The 23,064-nt window shown below is 49.8% G+C and overlaps 1 protein-coding gene across 1 annotated transcript in view; it reads left to right on the top strand.

Annotated features, from left to right (window-relative positions):
- Positions 1–23,064, top strand: part of igdcc3 (immunoglobulin superfamily, DCC subclass, member 3) — a 28,894-nt gene that overhangs the window by 4,877 nt on the left and 953 nt on the right. Inside the window, exons 3-11 of the mRNA XM_068739998.1 lie at positions 10,387–10,531; positions 10,879–11,009; positions 11,298–11,435; positions 13,442–13,600; positions 15,584–15,749; positions 21,463–21,710; positions 22,218–22,379; positions 22,554–22,742; positions 22,832–22,936. Coding sequence (XP_068596099.1) covers positions 10,387–10,531; positions 10,879–11,009; positions 11,298–11,435; positions 13,442–13,600; positions 15,584–15,749; positions 21,463–21,710; positions 22,218–22,379; positions 22,554–22,742; positions 22,832–22,936 — 1,443 coding nt within the window. The remainder of the gene's footprint in view (positions 1–10,386; positions 10,532–10,878; positions 11,010–11,297; positions 11,436–13,441; positions 13,601–15,583; positions 15,750–21,462; positions 21,711–22,217; positions 22,380–22,553; positions 22,743–22,831; positions 22,937–23,064) is intronic.

Raw genomic sequence — 23,064 nt, 5'->3', positions numbered from 1 at the left:
TTTTAATTCTCCTCCCAAGATGCCCCCCCCACCTCCTCCTTCTCATTCCCCTCTGGTGACCCATCCCCCCAGTGTGGTGGCCCCCAGGCGGCGGCAGTGACCTTGGATTTGGCAGTGATATTAGGCGGCCCAAACATGCAGCAGCGGCGCTTAATAAGCGGCGCAGCAGTCCGGAACAACAAGAGCAAAATAACCACATTTCAACCCCCCCCCCCACAAAAAAAGGACATTTAATTGCCTCTGGAATGGCTCCTGTTGGGATCAACGCTGAAATGGAAAAAACATTCTCCATACGTTTCCACTGGAATTAATTAGAAGTCGTTCCTGCTGCCACTGGGTGAAGATGAAGTCATTTTGCTTCTATAGTTTTGTGAGCATACGTTGCTTTTAATTAATTAATCGCTGCTTCCATTCATTTGCAATCCAAGAGACGCGCGTTTCCATTTCCCACCAGCATTTATTCTACCGGAGACTCAATAAAGAAGCTTTTAGCGCAAAGGCCTCGACAGCATGAAAGAGACGACAGTCATTAAGCGTCTCCGCTGGAAGTTCTGCTTCTGTCTCCTGCTAATCTGATTATCCGTGCCCATAAACAAAAGGAGACATTTTAAAGACATCAAATGTTCGATTTATGAGGCGAGGAGATGCGACGTAAATCAAGAAAAGATTCCTCTTATTTGGGAACAGAGCTCTTTTCATCGTGACTTTGACGTGCAGGCCGCTGAGAAGATAAGCAGCGGCAGATGAAAGGAGGGAGAGGTGGAGAGTGAAACGGGTGAAACATGTGTTGGTGGTCTCCGAGGCTCTTTGGGGCCTCTCTGGAGACTGAACCCTGAACCTGGGAGGAACATTCCATTCCGATGCCGTGCCGTGACCTGCTGACCCCAGCGGCTTGCGACTGACATCAAGGATGCAAAGCCTTTAGCTTAGCTTGGAGAAGCACGCCTCTCCGTTCCACCGAGCTGGAAACCCGCTCCCTTGACCCCCCCCCCCCCCCCCCCCCCCGCTCATAATTCCTCCCTGCGACCCACATCACCTACAGTTAACATCAAATAACCGCGCCGACATGTGCAACGCGGGCTCGTGGTCAGCGACTCTACATACGCAACGCCAATTCCCTCTGCTTGTTACTGTGTCAGGCTTCCATGCTATTTATGAATGCATCGTTTGTTTTCCTTAGCGAAGTGATCCCGTGCGGTTTTCATTCGCACTTGACGCCAGCGGCGTAACGGCGCCCTCCGTTTGGCAGCGTCGGCGTTATTTGTTAGCGAGGGAGACAGCTTTAGAGGGCTAGCTGCTCGCTAACGGGCCGTTTGGAGGAGGCGGTGATTTGTGCTCAGGTCTGGCAGCTGACGATGGCGCCCGTCCTCGCACTCCCGGCAGGGAAGAGATGAGTCGAGGGCATGACAGTCAGACACCCCCCCCCACTACAGGCAGATTTTTGTACTTTGCCATCTATTGGCCGAGCACAGAAGCGCTGATCGGCGAGCGAGCCACTTCTCGGAAACGCCGCGGCCATTTAAACTTTCAGTTGAGGAAACGCGTGCATCAAATATTTGACATGAGAAGACTCGGACTCGCCGATAATATTAAGCAATTGATCAGACGGTCGGCGCGTGTGAAATGTCGATTACACACCGGGGTCATTTCAAAGGAGGATTTGCCGCCGAATCTCTTTCTTCAAAGGAAAACAGTGACTAAAATATTTAACGTAAATCAAAGGGCTGATCTACTCGATTGTAGTTGCAGCACAAAGGTCGAACTTTAGTAACCGTAAATCGATGCGTTGAGTTGTTTGGGACCCGTAGAGCCCATTAATCAGCAGGAATCAGATTTACGGTAAGGAATCGCCGGCGTTCTATCCCATTGTTCGGAAGCTGCGGCCTTGGGACGGCTTCTCCATAGAAAAGAAAACGCTTTCTGATAATTTATGTAAATCCAGAGCAGCTGTTTGTTTACCGAAGCCCTGAAAACGGTGTTTTGTTATCTGGTAGGTTGGATGCACCATCTTAACGCACGCTCTATCTGCACGCTCTTTCTTTGCACACTTTTTGTAAAAGCGGAGACAAAGGGCTTTCATTTTTCACCCGGTCTGGTAACGCTAAGTGGTCCTGACAGGGGTCTGCACTTGCCTTTCCTCTTTGTCTTGCCCTCGCCCTCCTCCGTGGTTATTTTTCCTGGTGAATCGGTGTGAACCAGCCACTCGATGAAGGGGCTGGCCGTGCGTGTGCGGTTTGCATAGCTGCGTATTAGCATAAATTCATCAGGATTAGCCATTTTGGAGGCAAATGTGGTGGGGCCTGGGATCCCCCCCCCTCCCGGATCAGCTGTGACATCCCTGCCATCGCAGTCAGCTGGCATTTTCTGAAGGGACAGAAAGAAAAGATAAAGACCAAAGTTTTCAGTTGTGTCTACGAGAGAAGGCCTTGGTGAAAATGACTCGGCGTTCCGAACCGAGGCGGCGCCGGTACTCCATCCTCAGGCCCAGTTTTATCTCAGTGATTCATGCTCTCACCATAGCTGAATAATATTTACTGTGCCGCATCCCTCTTTGAATGCGCAGTAGAGAAGTCTTTCTCCGTTTGCATGCACGTCTTTCTCCGTTCTCCGTTCCCCTCGGGTTCCCAAAGGCGCTCACAGTGACTGGGAGAAGCATTCGCCATCTAACTTGTTGCTCCCGATTGATGCCGGAGCGCCGCTCCTCCCACTAATTAAATTCGTATTTACAGAATAGAGCATCTGGGCTTTTGATGCCTCATATCTTTATCCTCCATTGATCCCAGTGGGAGCCGGGGAGGGGGAGGGGGGGCAGACTTCCCCGTGCAGCAGGAAGGCACGGCTTTACAAGCCGAGCATTTTCTGTCATATTCTTTCTGTCTTCATCATCGGTCCACTCCCTCTGTCTTTCCCACACTTGCCCCGCTGACCGCCAGGAACACATGATGGCACCGTGCTGCCCAAGCTTTGTGATTAATGATCACAATTCAGCCGGAGAAATTTCCCTTGAGTGGCTGCCAGTTGGCTGAGGCAGAGAAGAAACTCATTACTGCTGTCAGTTGAGCCGCGCGTGTGTGTGTGTGTGTGTGTGTGTGTGTGTGTGTGTGTGTAAGTGCGTACACGTGTTTTAAGCCAGGTGTAAGAGTGACCGCATGTCCCGGGTTGTTATCTAAGTAGCACGGATCATTTCTCAGCAGTGACCAGCCGATCCACTGAGCAGCTAACACCAACATTTAATGGATGACCGGATGAATGAATGAAGATTTGAGGACATGCATGCGGAGAGACTGGATCATGGCTGCAAGGAAAAGCGTTATTATTTGGGTTCACTACATTTTATTGAACACTATTTGAGGTCAGGCTAATCTTTGGACATTTTCCCCGCCAGAAACTGTAATGTGGGGGCTTGCGAACCCAAAAAGGACCATTCAATGTCTAATGGGAAGCTCGCGGCTGAGACGCGGTGGACCTCCGTTTTGTAAACGTGTGATGGGGGGTGGGGGTGGGGTCAGTGGTGAGTGAGAGGAGAAGGGGCGAGATTTATAAATCCATTTCAGCCGGTTGGGGAGCCCGGTTTTCTGCGATGCAGTGGAGCGCATGGGCCGGTCCCGCCCCCCCCCCCCCCTAGCCTTTCAGACGTCCCGTGGGAGTGCCAGATGTGGGGTCATCCATCCACCCCAAGTTTAGACCCCCACCCACCCACCCCCAAAATCACTGTCGGATGCATCCACATGGAGGTCGGCTCCCCTCAGAGATCTCTGTCGACGTGGATTCTTCCCACCGCCGATATGCGACGGAGAAACGGCGGCACAAAGGAAGATATTCATCCCGGGCCTCCTCGGCGTGTCCTCCCTGCCCAACAGTTGTGCTCTAATGAGGGGGAAGTAATGAGTGTCGAACTGTGGAGAATGCCCATGCCAAATGTCCATCCCGGTTGTTATTCACAGCCGCTGCTGACGGCGAGGCCTCGCTTACAAAACAAGAGGCGGAGACGAGCCAGAGAAGCATTTGATGAAATTTCCATTTGAATATAAATGCTATTTTAGCCCAGATGTCTCTTAAACGTTTAAAATAATTCAAACCCTCCGGATCTGAAGAAAGACCGGAGCTCGCTGGGGGGAAGGAGCAGCTGCGGGGTTTTTGATTTAGTGGCAGTGAAGGAGCTGAAGAAAAGACGGCACATGATTGGAGTATCAGCTCGCATGTGCACTCGCAGGGTGATTGGACGGGCATCTCATTTGAATTCTAAAGCAGGCGGTTTCAAGCTGAACGACTGATGATGTTAATTAGATATGTGGCCTCTGGGCGAGGCAGAGAACGGCGTACAAAAGGAGCGGGATTCTCTTTAAGGTGCGTTTCTGGCGGCAGGATTTATTTACGTTTTTTAATGAAAGCAAGGCAAAGGGGCGAGGGGTGCCGCTCATCTTGTCTTCCCTTTGCAAGAGGACAGGCCCTCGTGGGAAGATTATTGCTACCCTGAAATGCTCCGGAGAAAAGAACTCCATGAGGCAGAAATCCGTCTGTCTTACGACAATAAAAGTAGCGGTGCATCTTTAACGGGGTCCGTGTGCAGGACTCCAGTGTCCTCAGATAGATCTATCTATCGATCTCAGATAGATCTATCTATCTACCTGCGGTGAACTGGCGGCTTGTCCGGGGTGTACCCCCCACCCCCCCTGCCCCTCGCCCGTAAACAGTTGGGATAGGCTCCAGCACGAACCGCGACCCGGACTAAGCGGTTCAGACAACGAATGGATGGATGAGTTTGTACTTTTTTACGCCCAGTTACCCCTGGAATGATTCGGAACGCTGCCCGTTTTGGTTCCCGCCCCTCCAGCCTTTCTTTCTTACAGCACCTGGTCAAACTTTCTCTTTGTTTAAACAAATCAAACACTCTCGACAAGGTCGACGTGAAGCAGGAGGAACACTTCCGCAGTTCATTGAGAGTCATTGCATGGGATTATTTATCACCTTATTAAACCGTCCTCCCTCTCTTTCGCTCTCCTCCCTCGCTCATCTTTAATTTTGGCCCATAATCCCTTAATTTCCAGCGTCTGCTGTGCGCTAATGGGTTTCTCTTTAATTAGGGTCCGCGTGCTGAAGTGAGTTTAGGAGGCTTCGGGAACGATGGGGCGAGGTGAAGGGGCTGTGAGGAGGCGCAGGCTTTGTCCTCCACGGGGGTAGAAGTTCGATTGGAGCAATGTGGATTTCCCGTTGTCCTCGCTTTGTGCAGCATAAACGCTTTAGCTTATTAGCTGACGCTGACCAAGCAGTCGTTTATTGCTGGTAACGCTCCGTAGATTCTGGGCCTCTTTTCTCGTCTGTCTTCCTACTGAAGCCTCGCTGCTTCCTCCGTCTGCGACCAGGAGGGTTAATAGCAGCCATCAATCTCCTTATGTTTAGCTTAGTGCACGCCAGCGTCCACGGCACTGATCAATACGGACTTAAGGCCAATCGCGCCTCTGGAAATGTGAATGCAAACGAGCGAGAAATGCAATCAGATTAATTTCAAACGGGGGTGGGGGCTATTTAACACGACGCAGGAAATCAGTTGATTAAGACCGAGCTGCGAGAGCGAACTCTGTATCGCAGGCGATCAAGAAGGGTCAGACGGAGAGAAATCAAGGGAGGGAAAGCGACGTCTTTGGTTGAAGAAATATTTCTTTATTTGACATTTCGCTGATCTTCTGGCGCCATTTGTTAAAAGCACGAGACGCTCGTAGCCTTTCGCGTGATGGCGTCGCTCGACAGCCGCCGCGCTCTTCTCCACGCCCCCATCCATCTTGCATTTTGAGCGTTGTCACATGCACTCACATTTTTCAAAGCATTATTGATAACTGGTCTATATTGGTCACATACCATTTTGTTCCAGATTGATTCACCAACAGGTGCGGACGTTTATGACGGGCTGATGTTCCGTCTCGCATTGACTTTTAATTTTTTAATGAAATACCTCATCAACTATTGGAGGCTTTCCCATTGTTTGGCACACACCTTAATGCCACTGATGATGTATTGATCGCCCAACATTTGATCTAATTCTGTCATTCGTTTTAATTAATAAAACATGTTGGCTTTTGATTAAATACCTTTGAGATTAATGACCTTCCTATTGAATGTAACCGCTTTTTGTCTCGCAGAGCCCTCGGATACAGGTGCCATTATTGTTGTACTTGTTTGTGTATTTATACTTTCAAAGCGGCTTTCAGCAGCATCCAGAACACTTTGAAATGTATTCAAAAGCCGAGCTAATTATTTACTGTGGATCGTTTCACAGTGGCTTTAATTGGCGAAATGGAAAAAGCTTCTTCCGGTCCATGGAAGTGGGCGTCGGCTCCTCTGGGATAAATAGAGGGAGGGGGGGGGAGTTCAACAAACGGGACAGAGCAGTCAGTCTCTTTAAAAATGCTGTTATAAGAGAAGATAAATGTCATGTTAATGTTTTAAATGTTTTTATGCATCGTCAAAACAGCAAAGCTAAAACCTGGAGGCTAAAAAAAAAAAACGACTTCCTGTTTGGATTGTAACTCGGATTGGCCGCAGCAACGTTTGTCTGATCGTAAAGAACCGACGGCGGCCAATGCAGTAAAATTACAACTGTAAAGTAAAACAAGCAGTAAAATGGAAGCACGGAGAACAGGCTTTTTATGTTCTGCGATATAAACGTATTACCGCCGCGGTCGCTGAGGAGCTTTCAGGACACCGATCAACAGGCCTGATTCCCGAGCTTCACCCGACTCACGCATCTGTCGATCTGCCAGCTGAGCCGGTTTTCGGCAGCTGGGCGATAAACCCGATGCTTCTGCTGCACGTGCAGGCGCCGGCGCCGGCGCAGGAAGGCGTTGGTGTGCTGAAGCGTTAAGGGGACGAGCGTGGTGCGGTTAGCGGCCTACGCACGTGCTACCGTTTCTGCTGTGGCTAATAAGCATCATGCATCACCGGCCATCTCGGGGGGTCCCGGCGCAGGGCGTGCTATTTCAGGGGTGCCCATTTAAAGGCTCTCTTCGCTGGAACAGCAATGTGCACCATCTCCATTATTTATGCGCCTCATCTCTATTTTACTGGTTTCCCGGGGGGGGGGGCACCGCCGCTGCCCCAACAACATGTGCTTAATGATGTCACGGGGTTGAGAGGGCTCGCGGGTGGGGCGATGGACGCGATGAAAAGCTGAGAAAATGGTGGAATCGTGCTGTGGATGGAGGCGAGGGGGGGGGGTGATATTATAACATGGAGGGGGTTCAATGAAGCTTTACACCATGGATGCTGGTCGGAATGTTGCCCTGTTTCTGCCCCTCTGCTGTCGTATCGATTAATCACTCTCAGCACGTGAAAGAAAAATCCGCCCATGTGACCACGGGCCGGCGAGAAGCACGGCCTGATGGGACGATTTGTCCACAGCAGCAGCAGCATCACAGGAAACAGCACAGTTTGACTCTGCTAATTATTCCCTGGTGTGTGTGTGTGTGTGTGTGTGTGTGTGTGTGTGTGTGTGTGTGTGTGTTTAACCGAGCACTAAAGAAATGGATCATTACTTTAGAGCCATTAGGCAAAAAAAAAAAAAGAAAAATCCAAAAGGGATCGTTCATATTATAATCACCATTTAATCCACATTTCCTCCTGAATTAAATCGGAGCTGCGACTTTAAATTTCCGCTGCACTGAACGTGGAGAATTCATCAATATTGACGACCCTTCCAACGTGTCACACGTCTGAGCTTGGGTTGACGTTTCATACCATCCAGTTTCTGAAGCAGAGTTCTGACGAGGTCCCGTCTGAAGAAAAACGCTCCCCATTTCCTGTCTGTGACCTTCCCTCACCCGTGAAAATGTTCTCATAGACTCCGGTGGTTGTCCCTCATAGCAGCCGCTCACTCATTTTTCCTTTGTGCTTGTCACAGTGGAGCCATCAAATATTCAAGGAGCGATCCTCTTCCTGCGCTCTGGCGCACGGCTTCCTGTTTAGTATGCGCCCCAACTATTGGGCCCGTTATTGCTGCAATTAGACCGGCCCCGTTTAAGCCGGCAGCGTCACGCTGGTAGTGGACAGTCTTTAATCTTGTGCGTGTCTGTCAACACTTAGCAGAGGGGTGAGGAAAACAATGGAGGGGCGCGTCTGTTGGGGGGTGGGGGGGGGGGGCAGGCGCTGGGATGAGTGAGAGCGCCTCTTTCCCTTCGGCGGAGGGATCAATAATGGCGTGGGCTTCTGTTGAAGCTGCTCTTTACCTTTACTGCTATGTGTGTGAGTCAAAGCACTTCAGAGTGACTGCAGCGTCTCGACAAAGGGCGAACGCACAATGCAGCTCGCTCTCAGCTGCTGGTCGTCACCGACGGCGTTCTCTTCTTCTCTGTGCATTTATCTGCATGTTTGACCTCATTGTGATTTTTTTCTTCTTCTTCTTCTCCAGATTGTGTCTCGTTCTGTGTGTGTGTGTGTGTGTGTTTATAGTCCTGGGTGTGGGCCTCTTGGACAAGGCATGTTTTATTCATGCCTGGCCGGGTAGGGGGGGGGTTAATGTCCACGAACACACATGCAGGCCGGATCGGCGGACACCATGACGACTTGGCAGAGATGCACAAGAAAGCTCCTACAGGCGCTGCCACGCCTTTGTTCTTAAGCGTTCAAGTGTAATTTTGTTTCTTTCTCCGTGTTCCCACTGTTCCCACTGTTCCCAGTGTTCAACGACAGTACAAACAGTACAATTTGTGACCGTTTTCCAAGATTGGCAGCTTCTTTGATCGCCCGGTTCACCCTGAGCTTTTTGCATTGGGGGGGTGTTGATTGATTGATTGACAAAAGCAGGCAAGATAAACATAGACAGCAAGAAGAAGTATAACTTATAAACTCCCAACACTTCTCCTCAAACAATGTCCAATGCCTTTGGAACCTTTCTAGATGTTCATTCCTGATACATAATCCAGAATCTAATTTGCATTTATCCTGATACTCGACTCGGAGTTACGACGCAAATCGTGGTTCACGTTCCGCGGATACACTGTATCGTGGATTTTCTTGCCGAGCATGTGTATTTCTATGTCTCCGGATTTTCGGCTGTATCGCGTGATTCTGCAGTTTTTATACATGTTTACGTTTCTGTTATTGTCATTATTTTATTGATAAAATAAACATTTTCTAACCCGTAAAAAGATAAAACTAAATAAAAACACATTATTACAACACATGCACAGTATTGCAGCATATAGAATACAGTACCGGTGCAGTACTAGTACATAGAGTCATCATCTTCAGTCTTCCGGTCGGATGTTCTTCGCCCTGGGCTTCATATTGCTGCCGGCTGCCGACGCCATCCGTCAACGCTCAGCAAAGTTCTTGTGTACTTGATAGTAACGTGGATTTACTAGAGGTACAACGAAAGAGAACAATTTTCCAGCTTAAATAGCTCTGCGTGTCTTACAACGGTTGCATCCAGTGAGTTCTGAGTCATCTATTCCTCACAATGAGGTTCGCTTAAGACATTTTACCACCAGAAGATTGTAATCGGGGGCCCTGAAGCAGGCACTAAAGCTGAATTACCCCAGCAGGAGGTGCAGCTGTTCAAGCAGAGACTAAAGAGGTAAAAATAAAAGTATGACCCAGAGAAATGTGAATCAATATAATTCTCACGGTGAGCGAACCATCACTGTTGAAAGAATAATCAATTAGAATATTTAAATGCTCATTAAAACTCCCGGCATCCATTGAGGGCTCTGAGGTCAAGTCGTTTTAGAGACTACCACGCCGATCAGTAAGATCTGAAACGGAACGATCACATTGGTCTAAAAGCAAAGCAACAAGGACAGATTTTAAAACCGTTTCTTTAATAGAAAGACGCCAAATTACGACAAAGACAAGCGGACACAAAAGAAGTGAGCAGAAAGCCCTCTGAGTCCAGTAAGCAAAGGGTTAAAGCAGCTCCGGGTTGGGAGGAGCAGGAGGTTATGAAATAATAAGGGTTCCGTCCCTCTTGTTATGCTAACAGCCGTCAGACGAGCCCTTGTTCGTCCGAGTTAATTATGGCTGACATTTAAATGAGCACCCTCGCGTGGGAGAAGGCGGGCGAGCCGTGGGAGAAGAGGGCGTCGCTAATCGGGTTTGTCCCCCCCCCGGTGCTGCTTTTGTTCTTCTGGGGATAGATGTGTGAAACGCAGCTGAGTGCCCCCCCCCCCCCCAGGATATTGATACCAAGTTTGCTGTACGGTGTTGTGTGTTTGTGATGTGTCCACATCGGTGACGTGCCCGACCCACGATGTAGACGCGGCAGGAAACCCACCGACGTCTCGCGTGGACAGGCAGACGCGCTTTTATCTGCATGGGTTCATGAAGCTAGAGATACATCGACTCTACATCTCTTTACCGGTCATCCAAATGTGCGTCTCCTTTCTCCCTCGACAGCCATGGCCGACTTCCATGTCCAGCCAGAGTCGGTGCATGTTGAGGAATCCGGCGTCGCTCGGTTCCAGTGCCAGATCCACGGCCTGCCGGAGCCGGTCATCAGCTGGGAAAAAGACAGCCGGCCGGTGGACACCAAGAACGAGAGGTTGGACTGAGACAGTTATTAGACATGGCCGCCTTTCTCAGGGCCGGTTTGTTTCCTTCGGTCTGATTCCATGTTTGTTTTTGACTCTCCTCCTACCTGTCCTTGTCTCTCTCTCTCTCTCTCTCTCTCTCTGTCTCTCACGTTCTCAACCCAACCGGTCAGGACAGATGGCTCCTCACTATGAGTCTTAGGTTCTGTTCAAGGTTTCTGCCTGTTAAAGGGAGGTTTTTTCCGTGCCTCCGTCGTCAAAGAGCTTGCTGTTGGGTTCTGCCTTTCCCTGCTACACCTGTCGAGTGCCTTGAGGCAACGTTCTGTTTTGATCTGGCCCTATTTCCTTTCTGTCGTAGGTTCACCCTCCTGCCTACAGGTGTTCTCCAGATCACCGGCGTGCGGGACGAGGACAGCGGACAGTTCTGCTGCGTGGCCCATAACAGTGCAGGAGTCAAACACAGCGCCGAGGCCCTGCTTTCTGTTTCAGGTCAGATTTCATGACGAGCAGGTCCTGTGGGGGGGGGCACAGATGCATTCTCACACTCTAGATTAAGTCATCTCTGAACCCATGCCGCTCGTCTCTTGTTTTCCCCGCCGCCGCTCTGATGCAGCCATCGCTTCGTCTTTTCATCTACCGAGCATATTCCCAAGATTTTCCGTACCTATTGTCCCGCTGTCTGATCTAGGAGATATAGCATATCGAGCTAATGCACTCTAGAGAAATCCAATTAAGGGATGCCATCCATCATGCCCCCCCCCCCTCTTTTTTTTTAAGGCTCCCAGTCATCTGTTTACAAAGAGCCCATGATCCTGGTTGGTCCAGAAAACCTCACCCTCACTGTTCACCAGACCGCCATCTTGGAGTGCGTTGCCACCGGATACCCTCGGCCGATCGTGTCTTGGAGCAGACTAGGTGAGACAAGCGCGATCAGATTAAAAGAATAAAGATCCTGGAAGGTGCGAATATGGCATTTTAATCTGCACAGATAAAATGTTTGCAAACTGGATTATTTCAGAGATTGGCTCAGACCGTGACCAATGGCTGCGCAGCCTCGACCAATCGCGTGGCGACTTACATCCCTGCTTTACACGGAGGCATACGTGAGGTCAGGCTCAGCTAACAGTATACTTTAGAGCACGGGTGGGCAATTGTTTATTCCATGGGGCCACATCCATAACAGAAGACATAGTAGAGGGCCGGCCCCAGAAGCTGAATTCAAGTTTAGGATATAATTAAGAAACGAAAAAGTGAGCTACGTACGTGAAAAAAGCAACTTCAGAATAAAAGTAATTCAGCTTTAAAGTGGCCGGTCAAAGTCAACCAGGGGGGGGCCTTACGATGCCCAGATCTGCTTTAGAGATTTAATACTTAAATAAAAGCTAACTTTATGTAACAGCGTTATTTATAACTCGGGGACATATGGTCAATTCTGTTGGATGACATCACAAAGCAACTTTCTGTTGAAAAAACAAACAAACTGAAGAAAAGATGGGAAAATAATTATTCTTCATCCCAATAACTGGTCCTCCAAACCGGGATTGCGCAATCACGTCTATAAATGAGGCATTTAATAGCCTCCTTACACCCTTCCTGCACCGTGTGCAGAGGAGGCGATGGGATTCAGCCCATTCGGCCTGCGGGCTGAACATTTAGTTTGACTATGTGTCGATAAATGGAGGTTTCGTCTCCTCGTGAAGTCGAGCCTCCTTCCAAACCACCAGAGAGCCTCTGAGTAATCGCCGCGAGGCGCTGAGACAGACGCGATTAGTCTGCACCTCCCTCAATGTGCATTTGTTTCCTTGACTATCACTCAAAGTCTGTCGCGACCAATTCCTCAATCTGCGATCTGTTTTCTTTACTTATTATACAATCTGATTTTCTGTTCAGAATTGCCCCCCCCCCTATGAAGCCATTTTGGGCTAATCAAATCGAGGGTATTTCCTCACACAAGAGCGGAATGAAATGCTAACATGATGGGGTATGTGTGTATTCGATTACGGCGGGGAGGCCGGGATAAGCTGCATAATGAATCTGATAGTTTCACATCAGTCACTCCTTAATGCCGGAGTGTGTTTCTATGCTCGTCGTTGAATGGCGCCGCAGCCTGCTGGCTTGTGCTCTTTTCTTCTCTGACACTAAGTTAATTAGTGCCTGACGGAGAGAGACGGGAGGAGGGGGGGGGGAGCGAGGGAGAGGAAGAGGGTAGAAAAGGGCGAGAACCAGGCGTCTTTTCTTCTGTGGTTGTTGGGTTCACTGGGCTGTGGCAGGGAGTTACAAAGAAATCATCGAGAAAGGAAAGTGGTGAGAAAACACTTCAGACCGCTCGGAGGATAGCTAAGGGCGATTCAGTTTCAATAATTTGTCGTGATAAATGAACACAATTATTAATTATTTTCCTCTTCGTATTCCGTTATCTCTCGATCGCATCACAACAGAAAGTCATCTCAAGACACTTTACACGAGTAGCAGGGAAAGACCTGCAGGGAAAGACGGAACCCAACTTTGACCCACGAGAGCAAGCACTTTGTTTGGCGACGGTCCTGGAGCCTCCGTCTCCATCCCGCTGCCTCCATGCTTGACCTTTCCACACAGCAAAATCCTGACCATGCAGGCTTGCAGGCTGCAGTTAGAAGTCAAAGATGGGATTAAAATGCCCCCTTGCCCCCCCCCCCCTCCCCACATAGCTAATATCTCTGGGGAAGAGGCTGCAGATAAGGCTCGCAGGAAAGTACTCGCTTATCGTGTAAGTACAGAGGCAGTCATGAATTGTGTAAGGAGATAGAACATTATAAGTTCCCGGCTCCTTGACCAGCGGAAAAACACCCCCCCCCCCCCATTCATCCATTCATGAACACAGGTGTGTCCAGTCAGCACACCTGGTCAGTGAACGCCCATCTCCCCCTCTTCTCTCCGATCAGACGGCCGCCCCATCGGCGTGGAAGGAATCCAGGTGCTCGGGACCGGGAATCTGATGATTTCGGACGTCGGTGTGCAGCACTCGGGCGTTTACGTGTGCGCCGCCAACAAACCAGGAACCCGTGTGCGTCGGACCGCTCAGGGGCGCCTCGTGGTCCAAGGTGAGTTCTGCTTGAAAGGAATCTGTCGTTTTGAAGCAGAGGCGAACATCAAACGTCCAGCCAGGTGGTCGAGCGATAGGGGAGCCGCAGCCGGGCGGGCGATGGAGAGCTGCAATGTTCACGCTTTGTCATCTTTAATCTGCCCTCCCAGCCAATCATCAGCGTTTGTTTCTGTTGCACCAATTTGGTTTGAGGTTTCCTTGTTCTTGGCGAGTAACTACAGGAAGCTGATCTGGAGCATGGAAAACAGCAGAACAATCAATGACGCAGGCGTGAAGGAACCATCTTATTAGTCTGTCAAGCGTCACAATGCAAATACAAGACGTCTAATTATTAGCTTAATCCCTTTTGTCTGACATCAAATCGCCAAAATTCAGTTTCGGGATTCTGCACGGAAGAGAAATCGCACATTTATAGATGTGATTCCGTTTAATGCAAATTGCTTCCCAGAGATGGAGCAGAAGGAAAACAAGGCAAGAACACGCAAGCAATTTAATCCATGTAAATGTGACCATTCTTATTCAAATTCATTTGTCTGGCGAGATCTTTGTTTCGTCTCTGTCACACCTTATCTTATTATTACAGTAGATTGTAGCTATGACATCACTTACTGCTGAAAATACAGCAAAATACACAATTGAGAACCAATCGGACAGATTCACTCACATATTGATCAAATGGACCACATTTTGCTTCAGCCTAAGGCGATATCGATCCGGATCGACGTTTTATTTTATCTGCCTGTCAAGTGTGAGACGAGCGTTTTCTCTGACAGGAACAAATAGAAAAGCCGTGGATGTTAATTCCATATTAACGTCTTATTTAATGTTGATTATAAAGTTCTACTATATAGTGTTACTATACTGTATACTGTGATGTAAATAAGATGCCAGGTTAAAAGGTTTTCAGTTTTAAAAAAATTAAAATGTAACAGTAAATTAAAATTAGTACCAGTACAGGTACAAATCAATATCTCCTCCAGCCGACCTTGACCTTTGAGACAGCCAAGATGAAGAAAATGAAGGACGGAAGCCTCACACGCTCCCAACAGCCTCCATTCGATTCCCTTAGATGTTCTATAGGAGAATTAAATTCTTGCTCTGCAACGGATCGGAAGAAGAGGAAGGCAAAAACAAAAAAATTAGGACCAATGAGCAAGCAATCCTGGGCGTCAGAATCCCAGAATTAGCCTTTGGTCGGCGAGCAGCAGCACATGCATCTCGTGAGGTTGGGATATTTGTATTTATATAGGCGACCCGGTGGCATTGCTGCTTTTCTCTCCTGCATCATGGATGTGTATAAAGCCGCGGGGGTGTCGCTTCAGAATTCACACAAAGTCTGGACGGATGCACAACAAGAGGCGGAAAGAGAGACGACTAAACGAGAAGCACCCTCAGACTGCTTCAGGGACTTCACGGAGCGTTCAAGGACCGCCGCGCTGATAAAGGTTTCCCTCGGTTTAAACCCCTAAAGGCAGCAGGTCACATGATCTACCCAGCGTATCAGGTTTTCACCCTCTCGTGATGACTCTGAGGTGTTTTAATTACCATAACATTTTTACAGAGTTAATACGTCTATAAATAATTCAGGTTATTAAATCAGTGCGAACCGGCGGGACAAGGACGGCGTGCAGCGGCGATGACATGAATCCCCCTCTGTGTGTCGGCGCCGATGAAAACGCCGACCGAGGAATTGGAACTCCAGCGGATTTAGCTGTAATTACACTGTAATCAAGGCAAAGCGTGCTCCGCTACGCTCGCCGTCTCCTATGAATAACTTATTACCACTAATGAAGAACTGCAGCAGGCCTGCAGAACGACAAGAGACGGGTCACGATGAAGCCGTAACCCGCATCGCTTTATTTTCATTTACTGCTCCTTTAAAGCACATTAATCTCAAGCAGTGCCTGCCCCCCCCCCCCCTCCCTCATTCTCACATGTCTGTAATGCTTTGTTTAATTTCTTTTCTTTGCTCGTCTTTCAGCGCCGGCGGAGTTCGTTCAGCCCCCGCAGTCCATCGCTCGGCCTGTCGGCACCACCGCCATCTTCACCTGCCAGGCGCAGGGCGAGCCTGAGCCTCAGCTCACCTGGCTGAAGAACGGGCAAATCCTGGAGCCCGGGGGCCACGTCAAACTCCGGAACAACAACAGGTACCAACGAGAAGCGTTCGCATGTTAGCGGCATCTAGACAGGGCGCCGGGCGCCGGCTCTGAACAAAGGCGCTGCAGCTGGCTCTGTTGCCATCCTCAGCATTGCGGTGGATGTGATTGATTACTCATTGACCGTCCATCCATCTTGTTTCCTGTATCTGGGACCAGGTTGCATTCGTCGCCGCTCCTGCAGCGTATCGGAGGCCTAACTGGTTCCGTTACTGCTGCTGCGTGTCTGCAAACCATTATATCCTGTGTAAATCCTACCTCCATTACTGCACCACAGTAACTTCAGTTTTTCCAGTTGACCCCGGCAACCGACCGTCAGTGTGTGTGTGTGTGTGTGTGTGTGCTGTTATTCAGCGAGACATTAAATATACACACAGAAAGATCGATAGCGGTGAGCGACATGAGCGGACACCTCCATCACCCGCCTGCACCGCTCCACTCCCACATGCCGCCGCCGGTCCGTCTCAGTCAACGAGACGAAGCGGCGGGAAAAGAAGACGAGGGAAGAAATAACCGATGGGCGAGACATGTTTATGGTCGGTTAAAATAGAAACGAGTCGGCGGGAGAGAGCGTTTGGCGGGTCGTCAAAGCATCGCAGCATTGACTTGCTCTCTTTGTGTGTGTGTGTGTGTGTGCGTGTGTGTGTGCTGAAGATCCTCAGTGTGGATCTCATGCATCACAAAGCCCGCTCTGTGATTGGCTGAGAGGACAGGTCCTAGCTGTAGAGCTGCCATTAGCTAATTAGCTCATAAACTCTGCTACTTGACCAGGAAGTGCAGTCGGCTGTTGAGAGAGCGAAGCCGCTTCCGTTCGCTGAACTGTGAGGAGAAAAGCCATTTAAAAAAAAAAAAATCCGATTAACTCCTTCAATGCCACTGAAAGTCAATTCGGTTTGAAATTGAATTCTGATTCGCACTTTTTGTTTCTCCTGACAAAAATATCGGGCAAAATGAGCAAAGACGGCCGGCACTGAAGGAGTTCATCGTTAAAAGTCGAGGTAAAATGCATCAGGAGTAAACGCAGCCGCTGCCTGGATTACACCCACGTGCATCTGCAGCTCCTGCTGGCGGCTATTTGCATTATTGATTCATTATTGGAAGATCAGTTGTGTGTAAAGTACAACACCCTCCACAGTTCCCCCGCGGTGAAATATGGACTATTTATTAAAACCAAACGAAGGCGGGACTAGCGTCATGTTGGAATGTTCAGTTTCTTTATAGACCCACTAATTCACAATTGATTTAAGGAAAACTTTTTCTTTCAATTAGGATTTGTTTTCCGACGACCTTCCTTGTTTAGTTCCGACTGCCAAAAGCTCGGGGGGTCGGGGGTGGGGTATTTATTCGTGTGAACATCAAACTCAACTTACAGGGAATGTTCACCCGGAATAAAACCAAACAAACGATTCCTCCTCTGATCTGTGGTCCCTTTCATCCGTTTGGAGTGTTTCAGGAGGATTATCATGGATTATCTTCAGGAACCAGGCCGTGATTTATGCTGCTGCATTTTCCCCAGGGGTCATTTTTTAAAATACCGAAACAAACCGAATACCCCCCCCCCCCCCCGGACTGCACCTTGAAAGCCGGTCCATGAACATCCAGCAGCCTCGACAGATCCCGACTCCCACTGAGAACCTGTCAGACCTTCGAGCGAGAGCCCAGACACGACTCCCATTTTGGTCGTATAGAGGCTGGATGGCTCTTAGCAACAGCCATGGTATTCCGTACTGCCGCAGCACCAACCACAGGAGTCCCCAGAAGGGGGGGGGGGTGTATGGTCATGGTGTCCTCCGGATCCACAAAACACGTGTTTAGCCGCTCCGTGTACAGCAGGTTATCGTCTGAGTGCAAACGTTTGTATGGAAGACTTGTTTGATACCTCGACGGACACGTTTCTCATCGGGCGATGAGTGGAAATATGGGGAGGGACACAATCGAGTAACGTGAGGATCAAGAGCCTACATGACCTTTAGTTCACCTTGGATATTTCGGTTACCTCCGCCAAGGAGCTTATGTTTTTGCTAGTCTGTTACTGACGGATCTTGTTGAGGTTTTCAGGAAGTGTTGGGAATGTTTCTGGGAACACATGATTATATTTTGGTGATGATCCAGAAGAGATCCTGGATTCTGGATCACTTTGACATTTTTGTTAACATTGCAGTAAATTGAGCTTAAAAATATTTTCTTCAATGTCTCAGTTGATTGTTTACGAACTTTGACACTGTCAAGTGGGGGGGGGGGGGGGGGTCCTCTATCATAGCACAGAATTTCATCCGGATCGGATCCAGATTTTTCTTAAAATGGAGGTACACTTGCGTTTATTTACTAATAACTTCTAAACTAATAATGATATCAACGTCAATCAATTTGCTAAAGGTTTGTTTTCTTATTTAAGGAATCTAAAAATAGAGCTAAAATAAATGTAGGACAATCATTTTTGGTGTAAATCACAATATCCGTCAGCTCCGAGCTGCAGAAAGACTCTGTTCTTACAGACGTATATGTTTATGCTCGAACACGGATATTGTGAAGTACCCAGCGGAGAGATTTTAATGAAAGTGTGTGGTCGTGTAAAAATATACACAGGCAGTGGTTTCTCCGCTTCAGCCCTCTCCCATGATGCTGACCTTCAAAAGCCAATCACATGAAAGGAGGAAAGTGGCATCGATTCTACGTTCCAGTCGCACACGCATGTGCATTAACCCCCCAAAAAATAAAAGTGAGACCAAACAGAGCTTCGTTCATTTTGTGCACACGCGTAATCAAACATGATAATTCGCTAAGCGCCTTCAGTCCTCGTGCACGTGCTCACAAAGCGCAAGACGAGCGTGCACACATGCAGCTGCGTTCGACGGTGGGTCAGACGCCTGACTCTCAAGGTGGAGCTGCCCGTTTTGTTATTTCCTTCACATCTTACAGGATATTTTTGCACACACATGTGCACGAACACACACACACACACACTCGTTTGTTTCCCCTTTCACTATTATCCTTTGCTGACCAAGCTCCTGTAAAACGAGCCGCTGGAGATATCCGAGGCATCCGTGGAAGCCGTTTCTCATTATGTATAAAGCCTCGCCTCAAAATGAAGTCTCTGAAGCTGCCAAGCGTTAAACGTCCAACGCATCCGGGTCACAGTCTGACACCGCAGTCGACCCGCGTTGTTCTGAAAGTGATAGCGTGGCAGAAATCCAGCGGCATAACGAGGAGAATCTGTCCGTAACGTAATGGACGTCGTGTCTGCGCGTGCTCGGAACATCCTGACACCTTGTCATCTCATCTGCTTTACATTTCCCAAGTGGCCCGGCGACCCAAGGACGGCCCGAAACACAATCTGTTAACAGGATCGTTCAGAAAATTCACCCGACAGCATTACGGGAAGGATTGAAGATGCTGTTTTGAGCATGCAAGGATGATAAACCTGCAGCACAATTCAAAATGATTGCAGATGGTTTGAATGGCTGCAGCACTTCTGGTGATGGTGCACAGGATTCATCCCAAAGCCGAGCGTCCGCTGTGGCGACGTAACAGGAAGACACAAATCTCCCCAGTTTGATGCTTTCAGAGGACATTTTTTACTCCATCCCCCTTTTTTTCCCACTTTCTTTCACCAAGTCCTGCCTTTCTTGTTTATCGCCCCTGTTGGTGCCCCCCACATCCCCCCTTCCTGCCCCATTATGGAGACCTGGGGCCTGGGACTCGACCTTGAACCCTGACCCGGTCTGTAATCAGTCATATCCCGGGGCCCTTCCACACCTCTTCCACCCCTCCCCCCCTTTTCCCTCATGCTTGATCCAGAATGGCCACGTTGGCTGTTGCTGATGCTGCACAGAAACACTCCCCTGGCGACACATCCGAGGTGTACCCCGCCTCTCGGCCGTAGCAAGCTGGGAGAGACCCAGGATGTTAAATCCATCTTCATTTTTTATTTAACGCGACCGTTATTCATCTTCAGGACCGGCAGGAATCTGCATTTTAAACCGACGTTGTTTTCTATGACATCATCGATTTACGTTCATCCCGGATGCTGGCGAGGACGACGGTGAATGCGTGTTACACATGAGAGCTTCGACGCTACTGTACCTCCAGAAACAGGCGAGCTCTTGTGAAATGTATCCCTGTTCACCTTACAATTATTTGGGGCGCCCGGTGCTTGGTCGTTCATCCCGGTGGGGGGGAGGGGGGCTTTTGGCTGCATCCGGTCAGGGTGCCTGTCTGCAAACACTCCATCCATCGCTGATATGAAAGGCTGTCAGAAACGTGGCAGTTAAGTAACGAGGCGAGGGCTGGCGACTGCCGTCACCTCGGGGGTCAAAGGTCAGACCGGCTCTGAGATGGAGAAACACAGAGGCCTGGCTGACTTGATAATTATCCAGATTGGATCCTTTTGAGACGGGAGAGGATAATAACCGTTCCACCCGGCCGCCTGCGCCGACCGAGATTACACAGAGAGTAATCGTATCCCAGCCCATCAGTTAAGAAAGGGGGAAATGGAAGGAATTCTCTTCTCCACCCGGGATACTGACCCGGACGGGCGCTCGCCTGCCTACGCCAATCTATTTTATAAACCGCGCCGAGGCTGGTCTGGAGTCAGCGGCGTCCACCGAGAGCTGAAATGACACCTTCCTCTTGACCCCGACGGCGGCGAGTGACAGACCTTTCAGTTATGTTCCGCCAGCAAGCTACGTGTTATTCCATGCGGGAATTGTCCCGGCATTCCGTAAGAAAATTCAATTTAATACCCCGAGGATCGGATCCGTCAGCCAAAGAGAGATGGTGATCAGATGCGTTTGGCCAGGATGTACAGCATTCCGGGTCGGCTGTCTGCAGCCGGGCTTCTGGAACGTCTGGAAAGTGAGGCTTGACAGTCAGGAATATGATGTTGATGGGGTCGTGTGATGATGGAGCGGTTCACGCTGAGCGCCGCTTGGAATACCATGACATTTATCTCTGGATTAATCTCATTTATTTAAGGGAAAAAAATGTCCGACCTCTTAAAATGCCAAAACCAAAAAGCCTAGAGAAAATGGACAAACGCTGTTCAAGCCTTCCCGTATTTCGGTCTGGCTTTATTATTATAAATCACCTGGAATACAGCAGAGACGGCATGAAGACATGTTGTGTGCCAAAAGGGCCTCATTTCCATAGTGTATTAAATGTTTTATTATTCCTTCAGCCTGAGGACACAGAGACGAGCAGATTATGGATCGCTGCTTAATAACACCTACTCAACATGCTCCATTCTAAACGGAAGCTATAGGAGCACAGAGGAGGAGGAGAAGGAGGTGCGAGGTGATGTTTGGAGGAGCGTGTAGAACCGGGTCGGAGCGTGACAAACTTCGTGTGGGAGGTTTGTGAGGCCTGAACCGGAGAGCAGGTACCGGTACTTCACCTCCGGGAGAGCCTGAGAACATTCCCAAAGGGTGGACGCAAGAACTTAAAGAACAGCACATTATATAAACGTCCATGAAGGAGGACGAGGCGTTGGGTGTCAGAACAGATTTATATTAATGTGGTTATTATTAACATTGTATGTTTCGCAGGGTCACATGGTCTCTCTGCCGTCTCTCTCTTTCTTGTCTTTTTTTTTTTTACACGTTTTCCTTGGACCAAGCCCGAATGTTGACCGACTGGATTCAAACAAATGTCAAATGTTCAACTGTCTCTTTCTTTCCCACCCGTCCCCGTCTTATTTCCTGCTCAGCACGTTGACCATATATGGCATCAGCCAGGACGACGAGGCCATCTACCAGTGCATCGCCGAGAACAGCGCCGGCTCCACTCAGGCCAGCGCCCGCCTCACGGTGCTATTGGCCGACGGACTCCCCGGCGTGCCCGCCCACGTGCAGGCCGAGGCCCTCTCGCCCACCGCCATCCGGGTGTCCTGGAGGGAGCCCAATCAGAACACCCAGGACATCATCGGCTACGTCCTCCACTTCCGCAGGACCTCAGGTGAACGAATACGCAATCATGCAGACAAACATTCAGCACAGCTGCAGCTCGTCAGTTCCTCCATCGGATGGATAATTAAGGGCCTCGGGGGGGCCGACCGATAGGATCTGCAGTAATTACCGCTCTGAGACGGTGCGGCCGCCGGGTTTTGGGCCGGAGGTAGAGAGCGGTTATGGCTGGTTGTCTCTGGATGAAGAGCAATAAAATGCTTTCACGCATCCTTTTTAACTCCTCCTTCTTCTAATTCGTCCAATCACTGTCGGCGAGGCTCCCGGGGCCAAAGCGATTATCCATCACGAGCGGCGCCGCTTCGATACGACCGGCCAAACGGGCGATCGACGTCAAATGGAAGCAGATTGCATTTATTTGGCGCTTTCTTGATCTCGTTTTCTGCCACTCTGGCGTCTTCTCCTCCACCCGCCATCCTTCTTTTCTTCTTTCTCCCCTCTTTCCTGCTCTCACTCGTTTCCACCCTCACCCTAATGTTTGTGCGCCCGGCGTCCACAGACCCGGCGGAGAAGGAGCACGAGACCGTCAGCAAGGTGACGCTGCAGCAGGTCATCCGGGACCTGGAGCCCTCCACGAGCTACACCTTCTACGTCAAGGCTTACACGTCCCACGGGGCCAGCGAGCCGTCGGGCAGCGTCACCGAGAGCACTCGGGGGGAGGGTGAGTGCGGATCAGAACCGGCGTTATGATTTAAGTTACAAGCCAGAACGGAGACGGAAATGAGATCGACCACACATTCAAATCTGACCAGGATCCGATCCGTCCTGAATGTTTACATTTTAATTCACGTAATAAATGTCAACAATAATGGGCGTGGTCTGCGTGCCCCTGCAGTGCCCGCGCCGCCGTCCCTCCGCACCAAGGCGGTGAACAGCAGCGCCATACAAGCCACATGGGAACCTTCCTTCAAGATGGGCCAGCATCACGGCTTCAGGCTGTTCTATAAGCGAGCGCACGCCGCCCAGTTCACCGGGCCAATCACCTTCCCTCGCAACGTCACCCAGTACAACATCACTCGGCTGGGTGAGACCTTCAGACAGACGAAGTCCGTGTGCCTCTGGGATGCTGACATTCCTTTACCCTCTCCTCTGCTCCCTCTTCCTGTCGTCCAGATCCCGCGCTCGCCTACGAGATCAAGCTGCTGGCGTTCAACCAACATGGCGACGGCAATTCGACCACGCGAGTCGTCTCGCTTCAGGAGGCGGTGGAGAAGTCCGGTGATTATCTAACGCACGCAAACACGCCCAGCAACACCTCAGCGCAGTCCCGTCTCGGGTCGAGCCTCTCACACGCCGCCCCGGCACACGTTAGTTCATCGCCCACGCAAACGCTGCCGGCGCCGCGA

This window comes from Brachionichthys hirsutus, chromosome 1 (assembly GCF_040956055.1).
Source record: "Brachionichthys hirsutus isolate HB-005 chromosome 1, CSIRO-AGI_Bhir_v1, whole genome shotgun sequence".
Taxonomy (NCBI): domain Eukaryota; kingdom Metazoa; phylum Chordata; class Actinopteri; order Lophiiformes; family Brachionichthyidae; genus Brachionichthys; species Brachionichthys hirsutus.
Note: the sequence above shows the minus strand (reverse complement) of the source record. Positions and strands in the feature narration are given on the sequence as shown.